The sequence below is a fragment of the Sminthopsis crassicaudata genome, chromosome 6, assembly GCF_048593235.1.
Source record: "Sminthopsis crassicaudata isolate SCR6 chromosome 6, ASM4859323v1, whole genome shotgun sequence".
Taxonomy (NCBI): domain Eukaryota; kingdom Metazoa; phylum Chordata; class Mammalia; order Dasyuromorphia; family Dasyuridae; genus Sminthopsis; species Sminthopsis crassicaudata.
Window position 1 is genome coordinate 170,323,201 of NC_133622.1, and position 26,993 is coordinate 170,350,193.

General features: G+C 34.3%; 1 protein-coding gene across 1 annotated transcript in view; it reads right to left on the bottom strand.

Moving 5' to 3' along the window:
• Window positions 1–26,993, bottom strand: part of FAT4 (FAT atypical cadherin 4) — a 222,119-nt gene that overhangs the window by 68,704 nt on the left and 126,422 nt on the right. Inside the window, 1 exon segment of the mRNA XM_074274562.1 lies at window positions 7,809–7,989. Coding sequence (XP_074130663.1) covers window positions 7,809–7,989 — 181 coding nt within the window.

Consider the following 26,993-nt stretch of genomic DNA (forward strand, 5'->3'; position numbering starts at 1 on the left):
TTCCTTCTTCTTTCCTTCTTCCTTCCTTCCTTCCTTCCTTCCTTCCTTCCTTCCTTCCTTCCTTCCTTCCTTCCTTCCTTCCTTCCTTCCTTCCTTCCTTCCTAGGGGAGGGGAGAGTTCTGTAATTTCCCTTCTTTATTAACTATTAAGTTTCTGAAGGGAAAGTATGTTTTATATATATATATATATATATATATATAAGTACTCATCTTCTTCCATCATTGCAAGCACTCAGTAGTGTTATTTATTTTCAGCATGAGACTTTAAACTTAAATGAACCTTCCAAAGGTAGATTCTTAGAGTAAGTTGATGAGATTTGAGAAACTTTATTATTATTATCCATTTAAATAAATGTGAGCTATAGATGTTTCCAAGGCATTGAATTTTCCATAGCCTTAGGCATTTTATTTTACCTTTAACATAATTAGAAGTAAGAGTGCAGTGCCAGGTGTGGTAGCATATGCCTGTAATCCCTGCCACTGGAAAGGCTAAAGCTGAAGGATCTCTTGGGGGTGGGAGTTCTGAAGTATAGTGGGCTAAGCCAATAGGTGTTCACATTAAATTCTATCTTATATAGGGATTTCCTCTGAATAATGGGGTCACCAGGTTGCCTAAAAGGAACTAATTGGCCCTGGTTGGAAACAGAATAAGTCAAAGTTTCCATACCAAAGTGGAACCAGGTGTATGAGTGACTTTTGTACTTCCAGCCCGGGGGAAATAGAGAGACCCAGAAGAAAGGAGAGGAAAAGAGAATGGGAGAAAGAAGAGGAGAAAAGCGAAGGATTGAGTTGGTGGTGGATAGTAGCAAGCTATTTCACATTAAAAATAAGGATTCTGCAGGAGAAGCTGAGTAAATTATATCATTAATGGAACTTTATGTGCAGAAAGGTTAGGCTACTTGAGATTTAAAGGATAAACTGATAGATTGTTTATGGGCTCCATTGATACAAATGCAATAGCAAGATAAAGAGAGAAAGAACCTCATCATGTTGGGTGCACCCCCCTGTGTCATAATTTTGGAGGGACATGGACAGGAGGCATATTGGGATAGACAGATATGGATGAGCTACAAAAATATCTTAGTTAATGAGATTTTAGATCCACTTAAGTTTTAGAATACTATTCTATCATGATCTTTGATATTTTTCTCCAATATTTGTGAATTCTAAAAGTTCATATCCTTTAGAAGAAAGAAAGTGGAAAAAATGAGAACGACATTTTTGACTACACCATGCTGGGCTGTTTTCTGCAGGACTGAATTAAGCAGCATTAATAACTAATGTAAAGTCATTTTGAATTCCCCAAGGAATTCATCAGCTCACTGTGGGTAACGCTGAAGCTGCCACTACCATTTACTGTCTTCATTACGTCTATCCAGAGAAAGGTTTGCTTCAACAATAAAAACTTATCTAATAAAACAAAACTAAACTAAGTACAGAAAAGAATCATATTTTGGTAAATAAAATTAAACTGATGTTTTTTGATTGACTTCAGAGGAAACCTATAGTCTTATTTTGACTTTTTTCAGTTTTGTATCACAACTCCTTACTCTGGATATTACCATGGATTATACATGGAAACTTGATGGAGCAGGACAGCTTTTGACATTATTCTGAGTTTCTCAGATTGTCAGGGCTTTTGACCTAGGGGGAACTTCCTCCTGCTGAGAAGCTATGTGGCAGACATGCAAAGAAGTCAGACTTAGAAGCAGAGAAGAGAAGGAAGGCTATAAATCCACTGGGCCTTCAAGCTTTTCTTTCTGGCTCAGTAGAATATGAGAAGGGATAGAAGCTGACTTTGCAAAAGAAAAAACAAGAAAATCAAGTGGAACCAAGTATTTATGGCTTGGTAATACATGAAGGGAGGTAGAGACTGGAGGGCCAGAAAGAGTGGACTAAAGAGGTGAGCAGAACATTTGAAGAAAAAGGAGGTATTAATGAGATTATTAGAATCTAGCTTCCAGTACCTGTCTTTCCCTTACACTCTTGGAAATCTTGGAGTGTAGTATGGACTGTGGAGTACACACACTACACTTTACTTGTCTCTTTACTTTCTGCCCTGCTCTGCTTTTCACAGGTGGAAAGAACAAGGAAGGGTGAGGGGAAGGGAAAAAATTAAACCCTTCTTGCTTTCATATAAAATTCAATCCTGTCTTGTTTTCAAGGATTATTCATGTTTTTATTATGTTAAAATTGCCAGATGAGTACATTAGATGTGACCATTAGAGCTATTTTAGTCCAAGCCTAAAAGGTCCTCCTGACTTCAGGTTCAATGCTCTATCCACTGCATCACCTAACTGCACTGATCATATGTCTTTAAATTATTTAATATACATGCATTAAATATGGCAGACATTGGTATTAGAGGATAGTAGCCTAAATAAGTTGTGGTTGTGTCTTAAATCTGGGGTTAGAAAGACCAAGGTTCAAATTCTACCTCTACCCTCCAACACTGTGTTTTTCTTAGAGAGAATGTAAGGTTCTGAGGACAAGGTCTATTCTATTTTTGTCTTTATATCTATTATACCAAATATAATATCTGATGCATAATATATGTTTCATAAATGATTGACTCTGTGTGCATGGGCATGTGTAGATAAGTCACACTCTGAATCTCAATTTTAAAATCTTTAAAATAAAGATTATATCTGTAATACCATCTCATATGATTGCTGTGAAATTAAAATGAGGTAAAATATATAAATTCATTTGGAGTCTTTAAGATGCTATTTAAATATTGAATAGTTATAAGGGAAAAGCAATTTAATCAAATTATATTAGTCAATATGCATAAAAATTATGTCAAACAAATGAGATAATGGGTATAAAACTTTTGCAAACATTAAGATATTATAATCCCAATAGAGTTGGGATGTAAAGTTCCATCCATATCCAGAGATAGAATTATACAGACTGAATAAGGAGCAATTCATAGAATTTTCATGTTTTGGTTGTTGTTTGATTGATTTTTGTTTTTCTTTTCTTTCTCATAGTTTTTCCTTCTTTTGATCTGACTTTTCTTGCTCAGCATACATGAACATGAAAATACATTTAGAAGATGTGCTCACATTTAACCTATGTTGAATTGCTTGCTGTCTTGGGGAAGTGGAATTTGGGACAAAGGGAGAGAAAAAAACTTGGATAACAACATTTTGCAAAGGTTAATGTTGAAAATTATTTTGCATATATTTTGAAAAATAAAAACAAACATTAAGGCATTATGTAAATATCAGCTATTATTATTATTATTGTTGTCTCTATTGAAGTCATCTCGTTCTTCTAATTTGCTTTGATGGAGAACAAATAGAAATTATCCAGGATTGTTATTATTGCTTTGTGCTGAATGTTCTCTGAATATTTGTGCAGCAGGATAAAGAGACTATGTTTTTGTATTTGAATAAAATATTGATATGTGTATCTTCTATCATTTCACTGAAAGCATTTTTAGGACTCTTCTAGGATTGGACAGGATGACAGGATGATGTGCTATATCTTTCTCTGACATGGTTTTAACTTCTCTTAGGTCTTTCTATTTTGCAAGATTGGCATTCCAAATTGAGTATTTGGCATTGTGATAGCTATTAAAATATTCTTCTAGGTGTTTTTTGTATTATTCTAATGTCTAGGCCAATGTGGGTATGAATTCTATTAGTAGTAATGGTCTAGTTCAACTATAGCTTATTTTTAGGCACATATTTTAAGCCTTTGTGTGTAGTGTAAGGATTTCTTAGCAGCTTATGAGACAGTAATGTATGATTCTAGAGACTATTTTGTGTTTTGTTCAGTAAGTGCTAAAAGTTTATAGCCTATAAAGATGTGTTGCATAGTTTCCATCATTTCCTTGAATGAGCTGAACTGCTTATTCTATCTGGACTCCCTAAGGATGACCTTTTTGTTATGATGATGTTAATTATTATTTGTAGCTGAAGATACAGAAATATCCCTTGGTCCAGATGTTCTTGTATTATGAGGCCAATCTGCTTCAGAGGAACTGTAACCCTATTAAATGTGTTAATTATTGTCACACACCTTAATTGACATTTAAAACTTTTATTAAAGAGCTTTGAAAGGTTATTCTCCATATTACTTCTTCTGTCTCTGAGCCTTTATGCAGGGTAAATTGAATGTTCTCCTTCCTCATCTTTATGCCTTTTACTCACTTGCTTATTTCAAGACTCAATTCAGACACAACCTCTGGAAGTCTTTCCTGATACCTACTTATTAATCCTTAAATTTACTTATCTGCATAGAAGGTAACTTAGGTGATGCAATGGACAGAATGCTGGGCCTAGTGTCAGAATATTCAGAATTCAAATCTGGCCTTAGAAATGTACTAAATGGGTAATCCTAGAAAAGTCACATTATTCTCTTTATTTCAGTTTCTCATCTATAAAATGAGCTGGAAAAGGAAATGTCAAAGCATCCATTATCTTTGCTAAGAAAACTCCAAATGGGATCATGAAAAGTCAGACACAACTGAGACTGAAATGACAATGTCCTATCTACTTCTTAATGATGATTTTTTTCTCTCTATTGTTTATTTCTGATTTGTTTAGTTTAACTTGTTTGGACATAGGGATTTACATGTTGTCTCTCTCATTAGACTGTGAACTTCTTGAAGGTAGCCTTTTACTGTATCCCTAGTACTTAACATAGGGTCTGATATATATATATATAGAACTTTTAAAAATGGTTATTAACCAAAAAGCACGCATAAGGTTACAAATTCCTTGAGGATAAAGACTTCTCCATTATGCCTTTGAATCCCCTTTGCCTAGCATTGGGTCTTCCCATACATTGGGATGATAAATTAATGTTTGCTTAATTGAATTGAATTTATTAAATATTTCTCTACCTAAACTTGTGTTTTATAATGACTTTAGTATTACACTGAACAGGAATCTAGTTTTTCAAATATTAATCTAAATGTAAGCACTATTGAATGTAAATTGTTAGCACTACTGTCTATCTACCCAGGTTACTTATACCTTCGGAAGCTAATAATTAATGTGCAACAAGAAAATGGTATTTACACACATATATTGTATCTGGGTTATATTGTAACACATGTAAAATGTATGGGATTGCCTGTCATGAAGGGGAGGGAGTAGAAGGAGGGAGGGGATAATTTGGAAAAATGAATACAAGGGATAATGTTATAAAAAAAATTACTCATGCATATATACTGTCAAAAAAAACTTAAAAATAAAATTAAAAAAATAAATGTAAGCACTATCTAAGTAGTAGATAGAAGGTGTGGTCTTTGTGTTTGTCCTAGTAGCAATCAAGAGGAGAAACTGGCATTTGGTTTTTCTCTGGGAAAGAATGCGTTTGCTTACCTTGAGCTAATACAAGGCCATTTAATTTCTATTTATGGAAAGAATAAAAATAAAACTTTATCAAGCAAAAAACATTCAGAGAAGGGAGATCCAAGGGGCCTTAAAATCATACCACAGAAGGATTAATTGAATGAATAATGAAGAGTTCACATGGAGAAAAAAAGATTTGATATGTACTAGGTAGTGGGTTAGGGTAGATGAAAGCATGTTAGAAATCTTCAAATATTGTCAAGAAGCTGTAAGTGAAAGGATTTTCTTTCCTTATCCCCAAAATCCAGAATAAATGAAATGGCTGAAACTTGTTTCTAGCTAGATGAGAATCAGATTGAGACAAGGTCAATCATTCAAAAAACATTTACTGAGAGGCAGAGATAAGACAGTGGAATAAAAAGGCAGGAATTTAACTTCCTAGACCCCTCCAAAAACGTTTCAATAATGATTCTAAACAAATTCTAGAGCAACAGAACCCTCAAAAAGATGAAGTGAAAAATTTTCCAGCTCAAGACAACTTAGAAAGTCAACAACAAAGGTTCATTGCACTTAGTTGAGAATGAAACACAGTACAGGACAAGTCCTCCAGTACATCCTGGATCCCAGCAACAGGACCAGGCTTTGGGAGCCACTAAAATAGCATCAGCAGAGATTGCTTCTGGTGCTCCAATCCACATATGATAAGAGAGTCAAACAACAGAGATAACAGGGGTCTCTTTGCACTGAGTCAGGCTTCTGTTGTTTTGCCCATCCTTGCATCCAGATCGCAGTTCTAGATGGCAGTGCCAGGGTAAGGAGGAACACTGGCACACCATAGTGAAAAAGGGACCCTCCTCATAGTTCCAGGGAAAAAAAAGAGTGTTTGTCATCACTCACAGAGCACAGAACAGACCAGAAGAGTAGATCATACCAATTTAGAAGAACTGAAAACTTACAGTTCCTATCTCTGAAAACAACTGCCCCAAACTCCTGAATTATTTTAATTTGCATTTCTTCAATCAATATCAAGTTAGAACAATTCTCACTCGTACCTATCAGATTGGCTAATAAGATAGAAAAGGAAATTGATAAATGTGGAAAAAGTGAGACATTAGTGTGTTGTTGGTGGAATTCTGAACTTATTCAACCATTTTGTAGAATAAATGGAAATTATACCCAAAGGTTATAAAACCATGCAAATTCTTTGACCTAGCAATACCATTACTACTTTGGTATTCCACGAGATTAAAAAAAAAAAAGGTGTGAGGGAGAACCTTTGTACAAAATACCTATAGCATCTCTTCTCTGGGGCCAAGAATTGGAGATTGAGGAGATATCCATCAATTGGGGAATGGCTGAACAAATTTTAGTATGTGATTTTGATGTAATACTATTGTACTCTAAAAAATAAGGAGCAGTATGCTCTCAGAAAAACCTGGGATACACGAGCTGATGCTAACTGAGATATACTGTGTGCAAAATAGCAGTAATATTATATGATGATTGATCAGCTGTGGATGATTTAGTTATTCTAAGCAATACAATAATCCAAGATAACTCTGAAGTCTTATAATGAAAAATACTTTTTATCCCCAGAAAAGAACCGACGGTATCTCACTACAGACTGAAGCAACTTTTTCTTTCTTTATTTTTCTTGAGTTTTTTTTCGGTCTAAATTTTCTTTCACAACATGACTGTTATGGAAATATTTTGGATGACTACACATATGTAATCTATATCAGATTGCTTTCTTTCCTTCTCAATGGTGGGGTAGAAGGATGGGAAGGTAAGAAGATAGAGAATTTGAAACTCAGTTTTTAAAATGAATGTTAAAAATATTTTTTCCATATAACTGGGGTAAAATAAAATACTAATTTTTTTTAAAATAAGTTTTGATTAAGTGCTTACTATGGAACTGATATTGCATTGAATGTTGGGTATACAAAGAAATGCAACTGTCAGTTTGTTATGGAAAAGTGAAATGAACCACTTTAGGAGGTAGTGTTTTTAACCTCACTGGAGAACTTTAAGCAAAGGCTGGATGATTATTAAAAATTCTTTTGAGAAGATTCTTATCCAGGTATGAGCTAAAGATTCTGTGATTCACCAAGATATAGTGATCAATGTCTATGAAGTTATGTTTAAAAGGTTATGTATTATCTGTTTTTTTTTTATCTAATGAGGATCAGACAATAATTTTCTACAAAAAATAAATAATAATAGGTGATAAAAAAGGAGCCAGCTCAAACCTGAGAGCCAACTATTAAATTTACATCTCAGAAATCAGCAAACTACAAATCAGGCTCAACTAATTGTTGATTTTCTAGATTTAAGAAAGTGATGGAAAAATGTTAATAAAACAGATTCAACTTGAAGGATGTTTTGTGCACATTTCTCCTCTCTCCCTTCCCAGAAAGCTGGTTATTATACACATACCAGAATATCTCTGGTAATGAGGGATTAGAGGGAACATCAAATGACCAATGGAAAGGTGTCCTACCTGATGACTGCATTAGATGAGGCATCTGCATCTGAGGCACTAACAAGCAGCACATCTGACCCAGTTGGAGCATCTTCTGAAATGGTGGCAGAGTATGTCTTATGGGCAAAGGTAGGAACGTTGTCATTGACATCACTGACTATGACATTCACAGTGCCAGTGCCAGTGAGGGCAGGAGATCCTGAAGGAAAAACCCAACAAAGGCAAGTATTAAGGCTAAGATAATATGTTGATAATGCTAAAAAGCCGTCTTAAATGAGATGACAGGTACAGTCACATGAGCTATTGGCTCTTTCCTACAGAGGACATTTTCTCTCCCATTTCTGACATACATTATTCACCATGTCTGGAATTCACTTTTTTTTTTCTTCATTTTTGGAACCCCTATCACTCTACAAGGCCCAGGTAAAATGCCATTTCCCAAATAATGACTTTCCTCATTCCTCCAGTTGTAAGGATTTCATTCCCAACCCCAACAAAAAAATACTTCAATTTATTTTCCATATTGTTTATATTTTTCTGACTTTACATATTATTTCTCCCCAAAAAAACTAAATTTCTTGAGGGCTAAGGTGCTTTCATTTATTTTTTCTTCCTATCATTAGCTTCTAATAAAATGTTCGATACATGGCAGACACATATTATTGAATTGAATTCTCTGAATATTTAATCTGAACATTGAAATACAAGTGAACCAATCTATTTATAAGAGGCTATATAAAAATAGAATGAAAAGCTAGAACTTAGGAGAATTAAATCAAATCAAGTCAACAAGCACTTATTAATGATCTATAACAATAAGAATAGAATCACCATTCAAATATTTTTAAGTCAGTATTCCCTTTAACCAAAAAGTGGTCTCCTCATATATGTGTGTGTGTGTGTGTGTGTGTGTGTGTGTGTATTGATATATATATATATATATATATGTGTGTGTGTGTGTGTGTGTGTGTGTGTGTATACTGATATATAAATTCATAAGCGCATATATAAGTATTAGAATTAGTATGACAGGATGCATGCTATAATAGAGACAGAGCTGGCTTCATCATCAGGAATGTAGGGATTGAAATCCCACAACTTCTGTGAATATGTTTGTATATGGTATATGTGCATATGTATGTATTTGTTGTTGTTACTCAATTATTTAAGTTGTGTCTGACTCTTTATGACTCCATTTGGGGTTTTCTTGGCAGATATAGCTCATTTTAGTAATGATGAACTGAGGCAAATAAGGTTAAGAGACCAAGGTCACATAGCTGGCAAGTGCCTGATTTGAATTTGCATTGATGAGTCTTCCTGACTCCAGACCCAGAATTCTATCTGAGTTACCAGGATGCACATATGTATGTGTGTATGTATGTATAATTATGTAATACATGCGTATATGTTGATAGCATGTGTATGGGTGTGCAAACAATTACATATTTCCTCATGGAGAATTTCCTATACTAATAAAGTCACAATTTGGCTAGCCCCTGAGAGTGGGTCAAAAAATGGGAATAAATAAATATGAAACAAAAATTTCCAATGTGCTTTGAGCCAAGGATTGAAAGAAATGATACCATATGTAAGTTTATATTCTCTCTCTCTCTCTCTCTCTCTCTCTCTCTCTCTCTCTCTCTCTCTCTCTCTCTCTCTCTCTCTCTTTTTCTCTCTCCCCCATCCTCCCTCTTTCCCTCCCTCCTTCCTACTTTATGTCTTTCAGTTTATCTTTCTCTTTTTCTGCCTCTATCTTTCTATTCTCTGAGTCTATCTCTCTCCCTGTCTCTGTCTCTGATTTCTCTATTCATCTTTCTTTGTCTATGTCTGCCTCTTTTTGTGTCTCTGTATTTCTTTGTTCCTTTATTTCTGTCTCTTTCTTCCCCTCCCCCACCTTTCTCTCTTCTTCCTCCTCATCCTCATCCTCCTCTTTCTCCTCTTCTCTTCTTTCTCCTTCTCCTCTTCTTCCTCTTCCTCCTTCTCCTTCCCCTTCTCCTTCTTCTTTTTTCTCTCTCTTTTACTGTTTCTATCTTTCTGTTCTCTGAGTCTATCTGTCTCTGTCTATCTCATTGCTCTCATATCCTTCTTTGTCTTTGTTTCTATTTCTCTCTCTCATTCTTAGGGATTAAATACAATTAGAAGACTGCGATACTTAAAGAATCAAGCCCCTAAATTAACAGCAAAAATTATAATTTTATTCAAAATAAAATATTTCATCCTACTATATTTGCTTTGGGAATTTTGTTTGCAAGCAGGATTGTGCCAACTGATGCAGCCTGGTCCTTAGAAACATTTTAAAATTCTAATCCTTCTTAAGCAGCAGCACTGTTAGGCATTCGTTTTTGTGGAATGCTAAAGCACACTATAGGTTATGTTCTTTGAAATGGTTCCCATACTGAAGTACTAATCTCTTTAGGGCTGAAAATTTCATCCAGAAATAAGGCAATGGAGGAAGAGCAAGCCTAAAACATAGGTTAGTGATTCGGACAACAGAGGTCAAAGGTGTAGAGACAGTTGGTCATTATAAACATGAGGCTCTAATTAATCCCAAGTCACTTCTGGTGAATCCCAACATAATTGAGGGCAATGTTCAGCTTGGGTGAATCTGATCATGATGGATGACATGGGTGGATGCCTGTTAGGGAAGGATTATGTAGTTTCATCTGGGATTGATTTACAAGAACCAGATGCAATCAGAAAGAAGGGACAAAAGGCAGTGGTGTAGCTGCGGTGTAGATGGAAAGTGAACTCACAAGGAGTATAGGATGTCAAAAGAGCAGCAAAACTTGCCTGACAGCTGTTGAAATGTGAGTGACTTGGTTAATGCAAGAGAAAAGGAGGACAGGAGAGAAAGGGGATTCAAAATTTAACTACAGCATGCGGGTGGATTGTGAATTTTGTTGATATACCAGGACTAAGCATGTAAGAAAACCATTGTGACAATTTGCTACAATTGATAGCAAAAAATTTACAGTGTATATAACTTGTTAGTAGAAAAGGGATTAGGAGTAAATTTGTATACTTATATGATAACAGTAGATCACATCAAAATGGGCCTGTGATGTTTTCAAAGATCTTCACCTATGTAACTTCACTTCATCATAGTTAAGAACAATAGCTAATAAAAATTAAAGTACTTTACATACACAGGGTGTCCCAAAAGTCTTTCATAATAACCATTTCATAATACAATAGAAAATTCATTAAGACTTTTGGGACACACTACATTATGTCAGAAGATCTTTACAACAACTTTTTGAGGTATCTGCTATTATTATACTTGTTCTGCAGATAACAACTAATAGCAAGTATTCACATAGAACTTTTGCAAAACACTTCCTAATATTATTTCATTTGGATTTCATGAAAACCCATGGAGGCAGAGGCTATTATTACCTTTCTTCTCCAGCCAGGAAACTACCCAAAATCACATAGCTAGTATCTGAGGCAATATTCAGACTGAGGTCTTCCTGTCTACAAATTTAATCTTCTGTCTACTGTGCACCTAGCTTCCTACAAGTGTGACCATAGTGAGTCCGAGAGATTAAAGGTCTTACCTACCCACGATCACATAGCTGGTGGATGTCTGATAAAAAATTCAAACCTAGGTTCTCCTGACTTCCAATCCAGGATTCTATCTCCTACTTATATATTTTCCCCATAGTATTCATGCTATAACCCTTGAGTTATTTCCATTGTAAATCTTGTATAGATAATAGTATACAATTATAGGAACATCCAAGTCATTGCTCCCAATAAAGGCTAAATTTCAGCATCACTCAAACATGCTTTTACATGCTTAATATATAAATGCAATTCAATTTAAAATATGTTTTGAGGTACCAAACAAGCAGTTAATAAAATCCAAGGAAAAATAATTAAATTAACATTGACTCAGGCCTGTGATTGGTATGAGGTAAAGTCTCTTTTGCAACACAAATTCAAATCATAAACAGGAACTGAAAAAGAAAAAAAAGACCAATGTGAAGAATTAAATGTCCATCCAAGATAAATATTACAGTGAGAATAACCCAGGAATGCACATCTGTCAGCTGCCTGGATTGAACTGCTAGAGGCAGAGGGATTGGCATTGCTTTCTGGGACTTGGGCATAACTTTGGAGTGATTTGTCTTCTGTAGTCACTAGACTTTATGCAAGGCTACGAAATACTTTATTTTTCAAATGATGGATCATTGAATTTAATGCAAGCATCCTTCAAGCCTATGGGAATAATATTTTAAAAAGTGAATCTTCCAAAAGCAAAGATAGGATCAGTTTAGATAATAAAGGCTCCTTAAAGTCCACTGAGTTTAATCACCTCATTTTGCAAATGAACAAACAGGCTAGAAAAAATAGGTTACCCTTGGCACTACTCTCCTTCTCCATGCTGTGAATAATTCTCTTCTAGCAATACTCATGTCCAACATAAGGACTCTATGATATGTTGTCCTTCCTTAGGTTTTAGTCCTCCAAGGCTCCATGCCACACAAGACAATGTAAAGCAGCAATTACAAAAATGTGCCTTCACATCAGTATTCAATAAATCAAGGCATGATGACTAGCTGGAAAAGCTTTTAGTGAGGACCTTTGCAGAAGTATCAGCACCTCCCTCTCCCATTAAACTGCAATTTCCTTAGCTGCTCAAGGCCAAGGTTGACCCTGGTCCTGCTGGCAGATGTTCAAAGTCTCTCATTATAAATGCTAATGAGTGAAACTTCTCCCTCATCTACTGATCATGCTGTCATAGAAATGACCTTTAATATATCAAGTTGACCCCAAATTTCCAACAGAATAGTTCAGCAACTCTTCTGCCAAGCATTAAATACACAAAAGAATCAAAGAAGACTGAGTAAATGAACAAACACAAATTACATATATATATATATATATATATATATATATATATATATATATATATATATATATATATATATATATATATATATATACATATATATATGTGTGTGTGTGTGTATGTGTGTGTGTTTGTATATGTGTATATACATATCTATGTTTATATATTTATCCTTATGTATGCATATTTGTATGTTTATATATGTATATGTGCATATATATCTATATATGTATATATACAAACACATATATGTCTACATATATATGAGGATACACACACATACATACAATTTTATATGTCTTTACAATAGAAGATCATTGAACTTGAATGAAAAGACCTAGCTGTAAGAAAATTCCAGCATTGTCACTCATTCAAGTATATTACTTTTAAAGATTCAGCTAGAAAGTGCATTCAATGTAGAAAGAAGTTTGATTCAAGTTTAATTGCACAGTGTACCTCATTTTCCATGGTCAGCAAACTATGGCCCAAGAGTCAAATATGGTCCACCACATGTTTTTGTATGGCCCATTAGAGAAGATTTTTTTACACTTTAAAATAGAGCTTTATTGTATTTTAAAATTTAAAATACTTATAAAAATGTCAGCTGATTTGGACTTCAGTTAATAAGTAGCTTGCCAAATTCTACTTTAAATCTCTGATCCAAAGACGCAGGGCAAGCCCCAGTATGAAACTCAATTTCCTCTACCAAATAATGATTGAAATACTTTTTACTGAATTGATCCTAGGATCTTGTGGGGAAAAAGAAGCACTTTGTTTACAATAAAGTTCTAAATGTGAATTTCTATTATTATCATTATTGTTATTGCTGTCATTAATTTTATTCTTATCTTTTTCCATGGAACATAGATTAAAGGATATTGGAGGAAATTGCTTTTTCTGCTGTGTGTGTGTGTGTGTGTGTGTGTGTGTGTGTGTGTGTGTAATATATTTAAAATTCTACAGACATTTGCACAGGTAGATAAAATAGCTATTTTTTGCAAATGAATAAAAGTATTAGAATAAAAACACATTTTGTATGGGTTCACAGAAAGCATCCTTGATATAAATCTCATAGTAGACAAAGCAGCAGGATAAATTAGATTTCATCTTAGTTTCACATGATTTTGGTTTATTTTTCTAGGTATCTACATTTTGAAATCTTTTCATTCTGTAATCTGGAAATTATAAGTAGTTGGCATGGCAACATCTGTTAAATATTGTTCTTAGTTGTGGGTAAGTGTTATGTGAGGGCAATTGTGGGCAAAAATTATGACTATGTTATTGGTCCACTTTTCATAAAATTTATTGGTGAAATTCTATGTTTATAATCCAGAAAATTGTCATCTATCAGCACGCAAAAAGATAGAAGCTTCTGACAAATAAATCTAGCCTCCAGGTCATGTCTTTTTATATCCCCAGTAGGGATTTTTTTATAGCCTGTATTCATGGCACATCATCTCCATCTTTCCTTGTATGATACACATTGATCACTAAGTTTCAGGTCCTTAAGAATAAGTGCTGTTTCTGCTGGTAAATTTTTTTTTTCCTAAGTTACCAACTTGGAGGGTGATTTCCTCCTTGAAGGGCAGGTTTCCTCCATTTTCATGAAAAAAAAATGATCCCTGGAACTTAGCTTTTTGCTAGATGCTTCAATGTCAACAAGCTAAACACCTGGGAAGATAATTGGGAGCAGACAGAATATCATCAAATGATGATTATAGTTCTTATAGATTTATTTGACCTATTTAATATATACTCTTAAAAATATTGATCAATGCCCTTTTTCCTCTTTTCCTGTGGAAATATTAACTATTCTAATGGGGCATAGGTTTCCTGAATGCCTGATTTTTTTGGGAAAGGGGGGAGATACTATCCAAATCAATTATCATCTATTTTAAAGATAAATAGGGTACAATGAACTATTACACCCACTAATTCAATACAGTCAATGGATGCACACTCAGAGCCTTCAATTTCTACTTTTCTTTGGTGTACTTTATGTATTTTATAATCATTGAATCCAAATGATATTTTGATAGCAATGGAGAAATAGTCTGTTCAGTATGTTTTGATTGAATGACATGATGACAATATCTACTCATATATCAAATTATTTATGATGTGTTGTTTCAACTCCTTTCATTTGGAAGTCATATTTAGTTTTATTGAAAAGATGACAAACTCTAGGCAGAAGCACAATGGGCTTAAATGATTTCATTGAAAAATATCGTGTACTTACATGATTGTACATGTATAGCCTACATCAGGTTGTTTGTCATTTTGGGGAGAAGGAGGAGTAGGAAGGAGAAAATTTTGGAACTCAAAAATGAATACTGAAAATTATCTTTATATGTAATTGAAAAAAATGTAAACACTTTAAAAAGAAGAAAAAATTTAAAAAGAGAAAAAAAATGTGTTTCATATCTCCTGTTTTTGATAGTGTTGTATGGTGACATAGTTTAAACAGAGAACATTTTTCCCAACTGGGAAATTAAATATTATAAGTTTTTCACTATATTTAAGTCTATTTTATATATTTATATAACACGAATGAACCATGGGTGTGGAACAGAGCCAAACATTTTACAGCAATTAATAAAGTCAATAGTCAAATGCCACAGAGCTTTTGAGTAGCTTGTTAATACTTGCCAAATTGATAGTCAGTTGTTCTTTACACCCCTGAGATTTTCTGGCACACCTCTTTTGATCTTTGAGAAATATATCGTTTTTCTTATAAATGTTTAATAGATTTTTAAAAATAATGTAATCTGTGAATGCTTTGTACAAATAAAGTACATAAAATGTAATTAGTCTATTTTTTGGAGATAGCACTGGTGTTATTGTTTTTATTATTATTATTTTTCTAAAATGGGTGTCTCATCATGGTATAAAGGAGACTCTGTGATCTTAACAGTTATACCAGGGGTTCTTAAATGTTCTGCCAAGTTGAAAAGACTTCATTTGTGGAGGATTAGGAATAGATTCTATGACTGTTGTCCAAAGGGTAATCAAATTGAATGCAGATTGATTCATTCCAAGAAATTAGTTTACTCTAATAACAGTTTTTTTTTTTCAGTTACAAAAACTTACATTAACTACTAATTTAGACAATCATTTGTATTGTTGGAGGGAGTACCCATGAATGAAATCATATATTCCTTTTTTCTCCCTTAGGCAATTGTGCTTAAGTGATTTGCTCAGGGTCACAAAGCTAGGAAGTGTTAACTGAGGGCAGATTTGAACTCAGGTCTTCCTGACTTCAGGGCTGGTGTTCTATCCACTGTACCACCTAGCTGCCCCCAAAATCATATATTCTTTAAGCATGACATTAAAGAAGAAAATAGTAGCTGTAGCATTTTTCATGAATTTCATTTAGTGTTAGTGCACTGATAATTAGAGTAATGTTAACTGCTTAAGTTATTGGAAAACATATATTGGGAAACATACTGGCAGAAGCTTATGATTGACAGTGTTTTAAAAGAAGCAAAATTCCTCACCACTATTCCAAGAATACTGAAGAGAGATGTAGCCAGCTTCTCACCATGGACCTGCTTTGCTAATATAAATAAGAGTTGGGAGAGGGAGTCCAGAGTGTCTATGCAAAATATACACATAAACCCACACTTATAAAATATAATAATTTTGTAGGGCACAGCACCAGTGGGGGATTTAAAGGATTTTTAAAGGTCTCTGAAAGGCAGAGGTTTGGGGGATAGCTATTGCCAATGAACAAAGATAGAATATAAAATGTAAAGAATATTAAGACCCTTCAAGGTGGTTCACAAAATATGGTTAAGGATAGTACAATAAGATTGGAAACATACATTTGGACTGCTTTGTGAAGATTTTTAAAAACCTAAAAGGAGGAATTTATTTTTGATTCCAAGTGTCATAGGGAACCGTTAGAGTTTCTCAAGTAGAGGAGTAATATAATCAGAGTGAAGATGAGAGAGAATAGAGCTAATAATAAGGGAAATCTGCTAAACAAGATAGGATAGGAGCAAGTTTGCATGAAGTTGGCAAGGAAACAGGTCATGATAGAAAGAGGTGAAGAAAATTGTGGAAAACCGTGTTGGGCAATGCAAAATGAGGAAAAGGTTAAAAAGAAGGATAAACAAAGCTATTTCCATGGCAAGATCTATCGTGGACATTTTCATATTATTAATATAGTAAGGATCTTATTGAAGGATACACAATCTCCCAAGCTCTCATGCCTAAAAGCATTAATCTAATACAACTCTTATATTCCTAATTACTTAACATTTAGAGTATCTAAAGTTTCATTTATTTTGAATGTACTTTAAAAGAAATATGACTATAAAATTGAAACTCTTCTAATTTTAGTCTCATTCCTAAAAAATCCATGCTAAAACATTTTAGTTATTGGATAAAATGGAAAAAATATAATGTTTGTTCTTTTCTTTTTCATAGGAGTCATGGGAGGATGAGATTAATTTCATTAATATAGTCATCTTCCAACATAAAACTATCTTCACTGTAGTGAAGTTGCTGTAGATCAGCAATTTATCGATAACATGGTCTATTAGAAAAAGTTGTCTGGGACCCAGTAAGAGGTTAAATGTCTTGCACATGCTCATATGGCAAGGATGTGTCAAAAAATGTGGTGTTTCAATATTCCAAGGCCAGTCTTCTAAGGCACTACGCCATACTGCCTCTCATTTGCCCACTGGCGTATGTAAAATGTGGGAATGACTTTTTAAAAGTTTTGTTCTGTTAAAATTCATGCCATGTAGAGAAAGGAGGCACCCTACATCCTGGGGAAATGGCATCCATGAAAGACATGATGGAAACAACCCTGGGATGGAAATTCAAAGACTTGGATTTTCATCTTGGCTCTGCCATTCAACTAGCTCTAGGAGCTTTGGCCAAGTCACTAATACCTGAAAGGTATTGCCTGGATGGCTTCAAAAAATCTCTTCCAGCTACTAGATTATATGATTCCAGACCATCTGCCTCTTTCTGAGTTTGGGTTAGGCTGAAATTCTCATTAAAATATTTTTTATTGAATTATTTTTTAAATCTATTCACCTTTCCAATTACTAACACACACACACACACACACACACACACACACACACACACACACACACACAAGTACAACCCCCTTACACACCACTACCAATAACTAGTGCTTGCCATATGGCCTTGTTTTATGGGTCTTATTCTTGTAGTTAAACTTCCTAAATTTGTAGAGGTTGAACTGCAAAATTAACTTGCAAACAATGACTTTATAAGGTGTTATATGCTGTTTAAGTAAGAGTTTACCTCATGACTGGAAATTTTTATTATTACTTAGGAAAAAAAAACAACTAGGAAAATATACCTATTTAACATTCTGTCTCATTTCATAGGTTCATAGTTTTAGAGCTGAAAGGGACCTTGGGGGCCACTGAGTCCAACTTGCTCGTTTTGTTCAGTCATTTCAGTCATGTCCAACTCTTTGTGACCCATATGGGGTTTTCTTGGCAGAGGCACTGGAGTGGTTTGCCATTTCTTTCTCCAACCCATTTTACAGATGAGGAAACTGAGGCAAAGGAGTTAAATGATTTGGCAACAGCTAGTAAATGTTTGAGACTGGATTTGAACTCAGGCTTTCTTGACTCCAACACTGGTGTTTTATCTACTGTGCCACCTAGCTGCTCATTCTATAGATGAGAAAATTTAAATCAATGAAATGATTCCCTAGCAGTCCCCGCATCTGCTGTGAGTTAGAGTTTTCTGACTCCAAGTTCAAAGTCCCCATTCACATTCAAAGCTGCCACATGCTAGAAAGTGGAATAAAAGTTAAAAACAAACAATGATATCTAATGGAGTTTTCCTGAATAAAGCTATTATATTTTGAATATATTAAATCAGATCCTTTTTCCATTTCCTAAAATTTGGTACTCAAAACTGAATGCAAGCCTATTACACTATTTCATTTCAGATTAAATTTCACCATATAAAAATACTAACAATCTAAAATTTTGAGAATGGTGATGATGGACAATGATCATTTGATGTAGAACCCCTAGATATAAAGAATTCTTTCCCTAAGTCAGTTGAAAGATATTTTCTTTGGGATGACTGGTCAAAAAGTTAGCATTCCTCAGGAGCATGAACTCTCTTTTTGTTTCCCTGCTGAATGTGGCAATTATGAATTCAATTAGAATGAAGTGGGCAATAAAACAAGATAAAAATGAGATCAAGAGGCCACATTTAAAAATATCATCAGTAGAAAGAAAGCAGAGAAAATCCAAGGGAAGACAAAGGAATGTTGCTAAAACCTTTTATTTTTTCCCCTTAATCACTCAAAATTAAATCAAGTTTATAAAATACTTCAAAGGGTCACTGCTTCTTAACGTATCCTGGTGAACATATCCCATCTCCCAGTAGACACTTTAGATTTTAGACAACTGCCAAAGGGGGTCATACAAACACACACACACACACACACACACACACACACACACACACACACATGCAGAAAAAAAATCCTGGACTAGAAAGAACTCTTAGCTCTCAAGCTAAGGGCCTAGGAGCTACGTTCATTAGAAGCTGGCCAAACATTGGTTCCTCAAAGGTGATATGCAAGATGGAGTGGGGAGCTTGATGGAATTTTTCTGCAAATGCTGTAAATAATAACAAATAGTGGAAAGAGTTTCAGGCTTGGAGTCTCTAGACCTTTCCATTGAAAGCTAACTTCATAAATCATCTAATAAACATTCAGAAATACACATTTTCCTCTGAGAATGCTTTAGATGCATTGTATGCATTTTATCATAAATTTAAATATTATCATTATCTTTAATGTGATTATTATTTCTATGATTTGCTCCTTGACGTGATCCTAATTTAGTTTCCAATTTGGTTTGCATCTTTTACTCATATTTCCTTTTCCCTTTACTCTTTTAGTTATATGCTATATTTACATGACTAAAAATAGAAAATTATATATTATTAGTGATTAATAATTAATATACATATATATATTTTATATTATATAATTAGCATATATTAATATATATATAATATCAGTTATTAGTAGAGGCAATATTTACCATCAATCATGTGGGTTCTTAAATTAATAAAATTAATTAATAAAATACCTATTTCACCTCTATTTATATTCACTGGGAAGGGGAGCCAAATACCCAAGTTAATAGAACCACATGACCTGCATAACCTCTGGCAAGATCTTTAGTTTCTGAAATGTAATATACAATCTATAGAAGAAAAAAATAACCTTTCACAGTCTCTTCTTTGCATTCACAGATTATTCTTATTTTTGTAAAGCTGTGCCTTTTTAAATCAAGTACATCAAAAAGACATGTTTTTTAAAAAAATTCTCATTTCCTAGAATGCTAGGGATGGAAGTGCTAGGGAATATGACAGAAGGGCAGAATTTTTTGGTTTCTTTTTCCTTTGTTATCCTGAAACCTTTCAATGCTTTGAACATTTTTCTGGAGAAAATGTTAGCTTTCAACTCTCCTAACAATTTTATTTCCAAGTTGCATGTGTCTATAGGAAGATTTCATTTTTGTCTTCTTCATACTTCCATAAGCCATGGCTAACTACTCTATCTCAAGTAAGTGAAACCAAGTGCTCCAGGGCTCACAAACTGAGCTTCTGTTTCTCTCCATGGATGTCAACTATATAAAAGAATGCTAATTAGTAAGATGTTATAATAATAAATTGAATATGGTTGATTTCATGTGTGATCTTGCTATAACTGACATTTTTTTCTGTCTCCTACATTCAGGCTTTTATCACCAAAGAAAAAAGTCTTGACTTCTTTACCATAATCACAAAAGACCAAATAATTGAACATAACACATTGTCCTAATTAGTAGGTTATTGGAATTTCTGCTGCTTCGCATATTTAGTTTCATAGCCACCATGAGGAGAAAAAAATTCTGGCTCTTTGTCTTGAGAGCATTGCAGTCAAAACTTATTAAATCTTTAAAGAAAAGTTATACTTAGTAGAAGACAAAGATTTCTTTCTTTTTAAAAAAGTAATAAAAACTAGTATACATGAATATTTGCAGACTGCTCTCTCTATATTATACCATTTGATTCTCACAACAACCCTGGGATGTATGTGCTGTTATCATCCCCATTTTATAGATGAGGAAACCGAGGAAGAGAGAAATTAAAAATATTTATATTTCATTCAAAACCACTGGGGCTTTTTGAGTGGGGGAATAGCATGATTACATAGACCTTTATTCTAAGAAGTTTATTGTGACAGATGTCAGAGAGAACATAGATTGAGGACAGACTTGAGGCAGGAAGACCATGCAGCAGTGTGGTTATGATATCAGAGGAGAGAAGAGGTGTATAGAGAGATTTCATAAGATAATATCAATTGGCAACAGATTGCATATGAGATAAAGAGAGTAAGGTATTGAGGAGGTAACTAGTAGGATGATATTGACCTCCATGCTAATAGGAAGCTGGGTAAGAAATTATGAATTTTGTTTTGGACATGATGATTTGAACATGTCTATAGACAACTCACAATATGACCAATTACTTTCATGCCTGATTTCACTATTATTTCACCTCATTTCCTTGTCATACTAGACTCTTTCCTTTTCCTCATTTCCCAGCTCCCAACAGCTTCCAAGGCTTATTCATTCTGTTCTCAAACTACCTTTTGTGTCTGTCCCTATTCTCCAGTCCTACCCACTCATAATATTTAACCTGTGGCATCTGCAGTTAAGCTTATATAAGAATTTATCCACCTTGGACAATCCTAGTTTCCAATCAATCAATCAATCAGCATTTATTTAGTACTTATTTGTTAGGAGCCAAATGCTGGGGATGCAAAGGAAAGTAAAAATAATCATTTCTCTCAAACAGCTTACATTTTAATGGAGAAGACAACACACAGATAGATATATAGATTAAAAGGGGAAACCTCTAATATTCAAGATCTCCTGTAGACAATGAGCTTTAAACTTGTTGAGGTTGGGAAGGTACCCCAAAAGACTGGGGGCTACACCATATCAACTGAATATGGAAGCCCATAGCCATTTTTGCAAAAGTATAAAGATGGGAAATTGAACCAGAGACTAGATCAGTAGGAATAGATCAAAGAATATATGGAAGAAAGAAAAATGTATAAAAAATGGAAAGACAGGAAGGAGACAGATTATGATAAATTTTCAACATCAACCAAAATATTTTGTTCCTGCAGGTAATAAAGAGCAATCGAAGTTTATTGAGTAGGGGAACTGACATGGTCAAATCTAGTTTGGAAAGTCAGTTTGGTAGCCAAGTGAAGCAAATATTTGCAAAAGGTAGAGAGGAAGCAGGTTGACCAATCAGGAAATTATGACTATCTTCCAACTAAAGGGGAATGAGGGGCTGCTCTAGGGTAGAGACAAGGGGATCACTATAAGGTGTGAAGGTGGGTTCCAAATTTCTGAAACTCGGACTCTCTAAGTACTCCCCAGATTTTTCAACATAATTCCCAGGACAGGGAAGTGCTTTGTAAAGTAAGTGTTGTTAAATCAGGGAAAGACTAGTTTAGTTAGAATAGTTACTTTATTAGAAACATTACTTCATTAGAGGATAAAGAATATCCCATACAACAGGCAAGAAAGTTAAGTGTCTCATCAACAGTGTCCTAATTACTGCCTTTCCCACAGGAGCTATTTAAATAATAAGAATAAGATAGTGTGCAAGTTGCTGGACTTGACTTCAGAACAATCTAAATTCAAATTTTACCCTTTTCCTTTTCCATGTAAATTGCTAGCAAATCATTTTATGAGCTCACTTTGCTCATCTCTGAAATGGGGACAATATTATTGGTACTCATTCATCTGTAACTCCTAGGGTATTGTGAAGCTCAGATAGGTACAATGCTTTAGATAATTTAAAGTGTTATAGAAATATCTGTTCTTAGTAAATGTTTGATTGATTGTAATGAGTTGAATTAAATTACTAACAATTAGTAAACCATAGCTTTGGAACTACTCTGCCATATCCTATTTCTTTCAGTGACTGACTCACTGTCTTTTACATGCATGCATACTAGATCTTTCTTTTTTTTTTTTTCCTTTTCCTCACATATGCTAATTTGTGAATTTGTTTTATTAAATTAAGTATATTTTGTTTTCAGGATTTTTTTTCCTTCCCCTCTTCCCACTTTTTTCTTTTTAAAGAAACACTAGGGATAGAATCACATTCAGAAAAAGAAAAAAAATCAAAAGAAGAGTCATTTTTTAATGCAGAGAACAAAAAGTTTTTTTTCTGTAAAGTCACAGACAAGGATAGCAATATAATCCTATATAGTTGACTACATTATTTAGTTTCATGTACTTTTTTACTGTTTTGTTATGTGTATGGGGAGTTTCTGGTCATTTATGGATCGTATTGGAAATGCTCATTTGAATTTATTTTCAGTAAGTAAAGAAGAAAAGAAATGAAGAGAGGGAGAAAAGAGGGAAGAAAGGAAGGGAGGGAGGAAGGAAAGAAGGCAGAGAGAAAGGGATGAAAGAAAGGAGGAAGGAAAGGAGGGAGGGATGGAGGGAGGGAGAAAGGGAAAGAGAGGAGGAAGGAAAGAAGGGAGGGAGGGAGGAAGGAAGGAAGGATGTTTTATGTAGTCTGAGAACCTGGGATTAGACCTTGCCTTTGATGTTTACTGGCCATGGGTTGTGTGACCTGAGGCACTGGATTTTCAGCTCATCTAGAACATGAAGGGACTGGACAAGATGATCTTTAAGATCTCTCCCAGGTCTAACTTTTGATCTATGGTGATGATGATTATATCATAGCACCTTGGTCTGGAAGGGTCAAGCTTCCTAATCTTCTCCTGTAGGGGAATGTATGAGGAGCATGGAAACAAAATGGAGCCTGAGTGACATTCATAGAGAAGTCCATGCACTAATTTTCTTAGACTTGACACAGGCTCTTTCTTGAGAAAAGAGCAGTCTTGGCTTCTTGCTAATGGAACTTTCATTGTCAATTCTTGTGGTCTCTGAAAGAACTTAAAAAAATGGAAATGCTGAATCACACCAAGGGCTGTTAAAGAAAATCCACATTTCCCCAAGTATGACTGCCTTCAGGGAAAACAACACACTAGGCCTATGAAAAGACAGCCCAGTTTTTTTTTAGTTAGGCCCAAACTTCTTATGCCAAGGAATGTTTACAGGGCCAAGAATCAACTGAAACATCTCCTCAAGACTTGTAAAAATTTATAAGCTTCTGGAATATCATTTTTAGGTTTCCTAATATTAACATTTCAAATTTAACCAAATTGAAAGGGAAATTAGTTTGTGTTCCTATATGGAAAGAAAAAAAAGAAAAATTTTAATACAGCAGACTTCCATTAAACGAGGAAGTTTCAGAATGATTCACCTGAAAAAAGCTACAGGAGAACTATCCATGTAATGAAAAGAGCTGATATTTCTCTAACCTTGGGATTCTTAACTCGTGTATGTGTGTGTTTGTGTGTGTGTTTGATGGATGTCTGTAGCAGTCTGGTGAAGCTTATGTACTGTTCTGAGTTTATAAGTTAGCATTTAATGTTTACTAAGCATTTTGCATATCTCATTTGATATTTGATCACAATCCTTCAAAGATAGACAATGTTAGTATTCCCATTTTACAGGTGAGAAAAGTGATGGACAAACAATCTAAGCTGTTAAACACAGAAAGAAATGGAGGCCATTAAACCACACAAAAGTATCCATTCAAACTTCAGTTTCCTCATTTATAAAACAGGGGCCTTGAATTGTTGACTTAAAATTTCCTTCCAACATCAGATCTACTATCTGAGGGATCTAACCAGTCCAATCCATCTTTTCACCCATAACAAAGACATGTCTCCCCTTCTGATTTTAAACAGCACTGTTGAACCTCTAGATTCATGTGTGCATTGTCCAACTCCAGCTGCCTTAGTTGCTACTTCTTTCACTCCTTTTAATCAGTTAGGTCCATAATCAGATAAAATTATTCACCATTAGGGAAGGGCTCAAGGGCTTTTCACTCAATGACCCTTTCTCTAATATTAGGAACACAGGTTAAGACAGAGGAGGGTGAGAGAGTTGTATGACTGGCAATCTTAAAGATAATTGTATAGTTAACCCTCTTACAAGTCAGGGCTTGGGTCACACATTTCCTCCTACCCTCATTAGGATATTCATAGGAATTCAATTGGTCTCATTAATGCATATTTTAAAATACAAAGTGTTCCCAAGAATTAAAATACATATACAACTTAATGTTAAACATGTTCATCAAGCAATCTCCTCCAATCTAGCAGAATACTGTTGAACCAAAGGATAATAGAGCGAGAAGGAATACTGATGGCCACCTTATGAGAGAATCACATAGCTGAAAGAGACCTTAGAATCCACTAGTCCAACTTCTTTCTCCAGTTAGCATGGAAAGAGCCATGTTCAGTGCCAGCAATGAGAAAACTTGTGTTAAAAGCCAGGTCGACACCTTTCTCTGGACTTCTTCTATAGGCAACTTCTCAAAGGGCAGAACTCTCTGAGGATTAGGTACATCCTCTGAAAAGCACTTGGACTACTGACTTCATGATGTCTAAAATGAAAGCACTTTGTCACTGTAATGCCCTATACAAATGTAAGGAAGAGTTTTTAACGTTGCATATCTTTTTTTTAAACTTAATAGTATTTTATTTTTCCCAGTTAAATGAAAAAAATTAGTTTTCAACATTCATTTTTTGTAAGATTTTGATTTTTTTCTCCTTCCACACTTCCCAAGACAGAAAGCCATCTGATATAGGTTATACATATATGATCATTTTAAATATATTTCCATATTAGTCTAGTTGTGAAAGAAAAATAAGAACAAAAGGGAAAAATCATGAGAAAAAATAAAAAGTGAAAATCATATTCTTTGACTTGCATTCAGTCTCTGTAGTTCTTTCTCTGGATGTGAATGGCATTTTCCATTCCAAATCTATTGGAATTATCTTGGATTACTGTATTGCTGAGAAGAGCCAAGTCCATCACAGATGATCATCACAGAATCTTGTTCTAACTGTTTACAATATTCTCTTGGTCGTACTCATTTCACTCAGCATCAGGTTATATAAGCTTTTCTGAAATTTGCCTGATCATCATTTCTTATAGAAAAATAGTATTCTGTTACATTTATATACCACAAATTTTTCATCCATTCCCTTACTGACGGGCATCCTTTCAAGTTCTAATTCTAAGGTTATATCAAATAGGAAAAATATCATTAAATGGTACTTAATATTTTTAATTTACACATTTTAATTTACATTAGGTCAGTGTGGTGAACAATGGATTTAACATTAAAAAAAGTTTTGAAATCTACTTCTTACTTCCTAAAAGTCATATTTACCTCGGTGACACTCAGTTTCCTCCCCTCCCAAAAGAGAAAGGGTGGAATCATTCCAGTTCTGATAATCTGTGATTTGTTTGTCTGTGTGAATTCAGGCTTACAACTTGCCAAAAAAGGACACTGATTATTATCTTAAAGATAAATTTTTCTCAAATAACAGATTAAGCAATTTATGCAATCACCTTCAAATTTAGGCCTGGAATGAAAATTCTTCATAATAACTTGAGATCCTTGAAAATGTATACATTCTGAAGGGACCAGAGAAAGGAAGGGGTATTTAAGAGTTGGACCAGGTGAATTACTTAGATAGTTCCCAATAATGCAAAGACAATATTATTCTGAAAAGTTTTATGTTAAAAAATGTTGTCTACCTCCAGAGAAAGAAATGATAGAATCTAAATGCAGATCAAAGTATGCTATTTTTTAACTTTCTTAATTTTTTTCTAATATAGAAATATGTTTAACAATCAGTTCTTAGAAGAAAAATAAATACACATTATAATGTAATTAGGGAGGTACTCTGGGTTAAGTTACTTGCCCCGGGTCACACAGCTAGTAAGTAGAGGTAGATTTGAACTCAGATCTTCCTGATTCTAGGACCAGTACTTTATCCACTAACTAGATGCCTTGTCAGGACATAATCTTAAATTTAATCTATATTATTTACATTTTACAGTAGCTAGGTAAAATAATAGATATAATACTGTCTTATAATCAGGAGGATCTTCCTGAATAAAAATTCAGCCTTAGACACTTATCTGTATGACCATGAACAAGTCACTTAAGCCTGTTTGCTTCAGTTTCCCCATCTGTATAATTACCTGGAGAAGGAAATAGCAAACTACTCCAAGATCTTCGCCAAGAAAACCCCAAATCAGATTATGAAGTTTGGAATGACTCAACAACAACAAAAATTACATTTTCTTCATCTCATTCTTGAGGTTACACAATAATTAAAATAATAGATTCATTTTGCTTATTTGTAGCTTTGACGATTT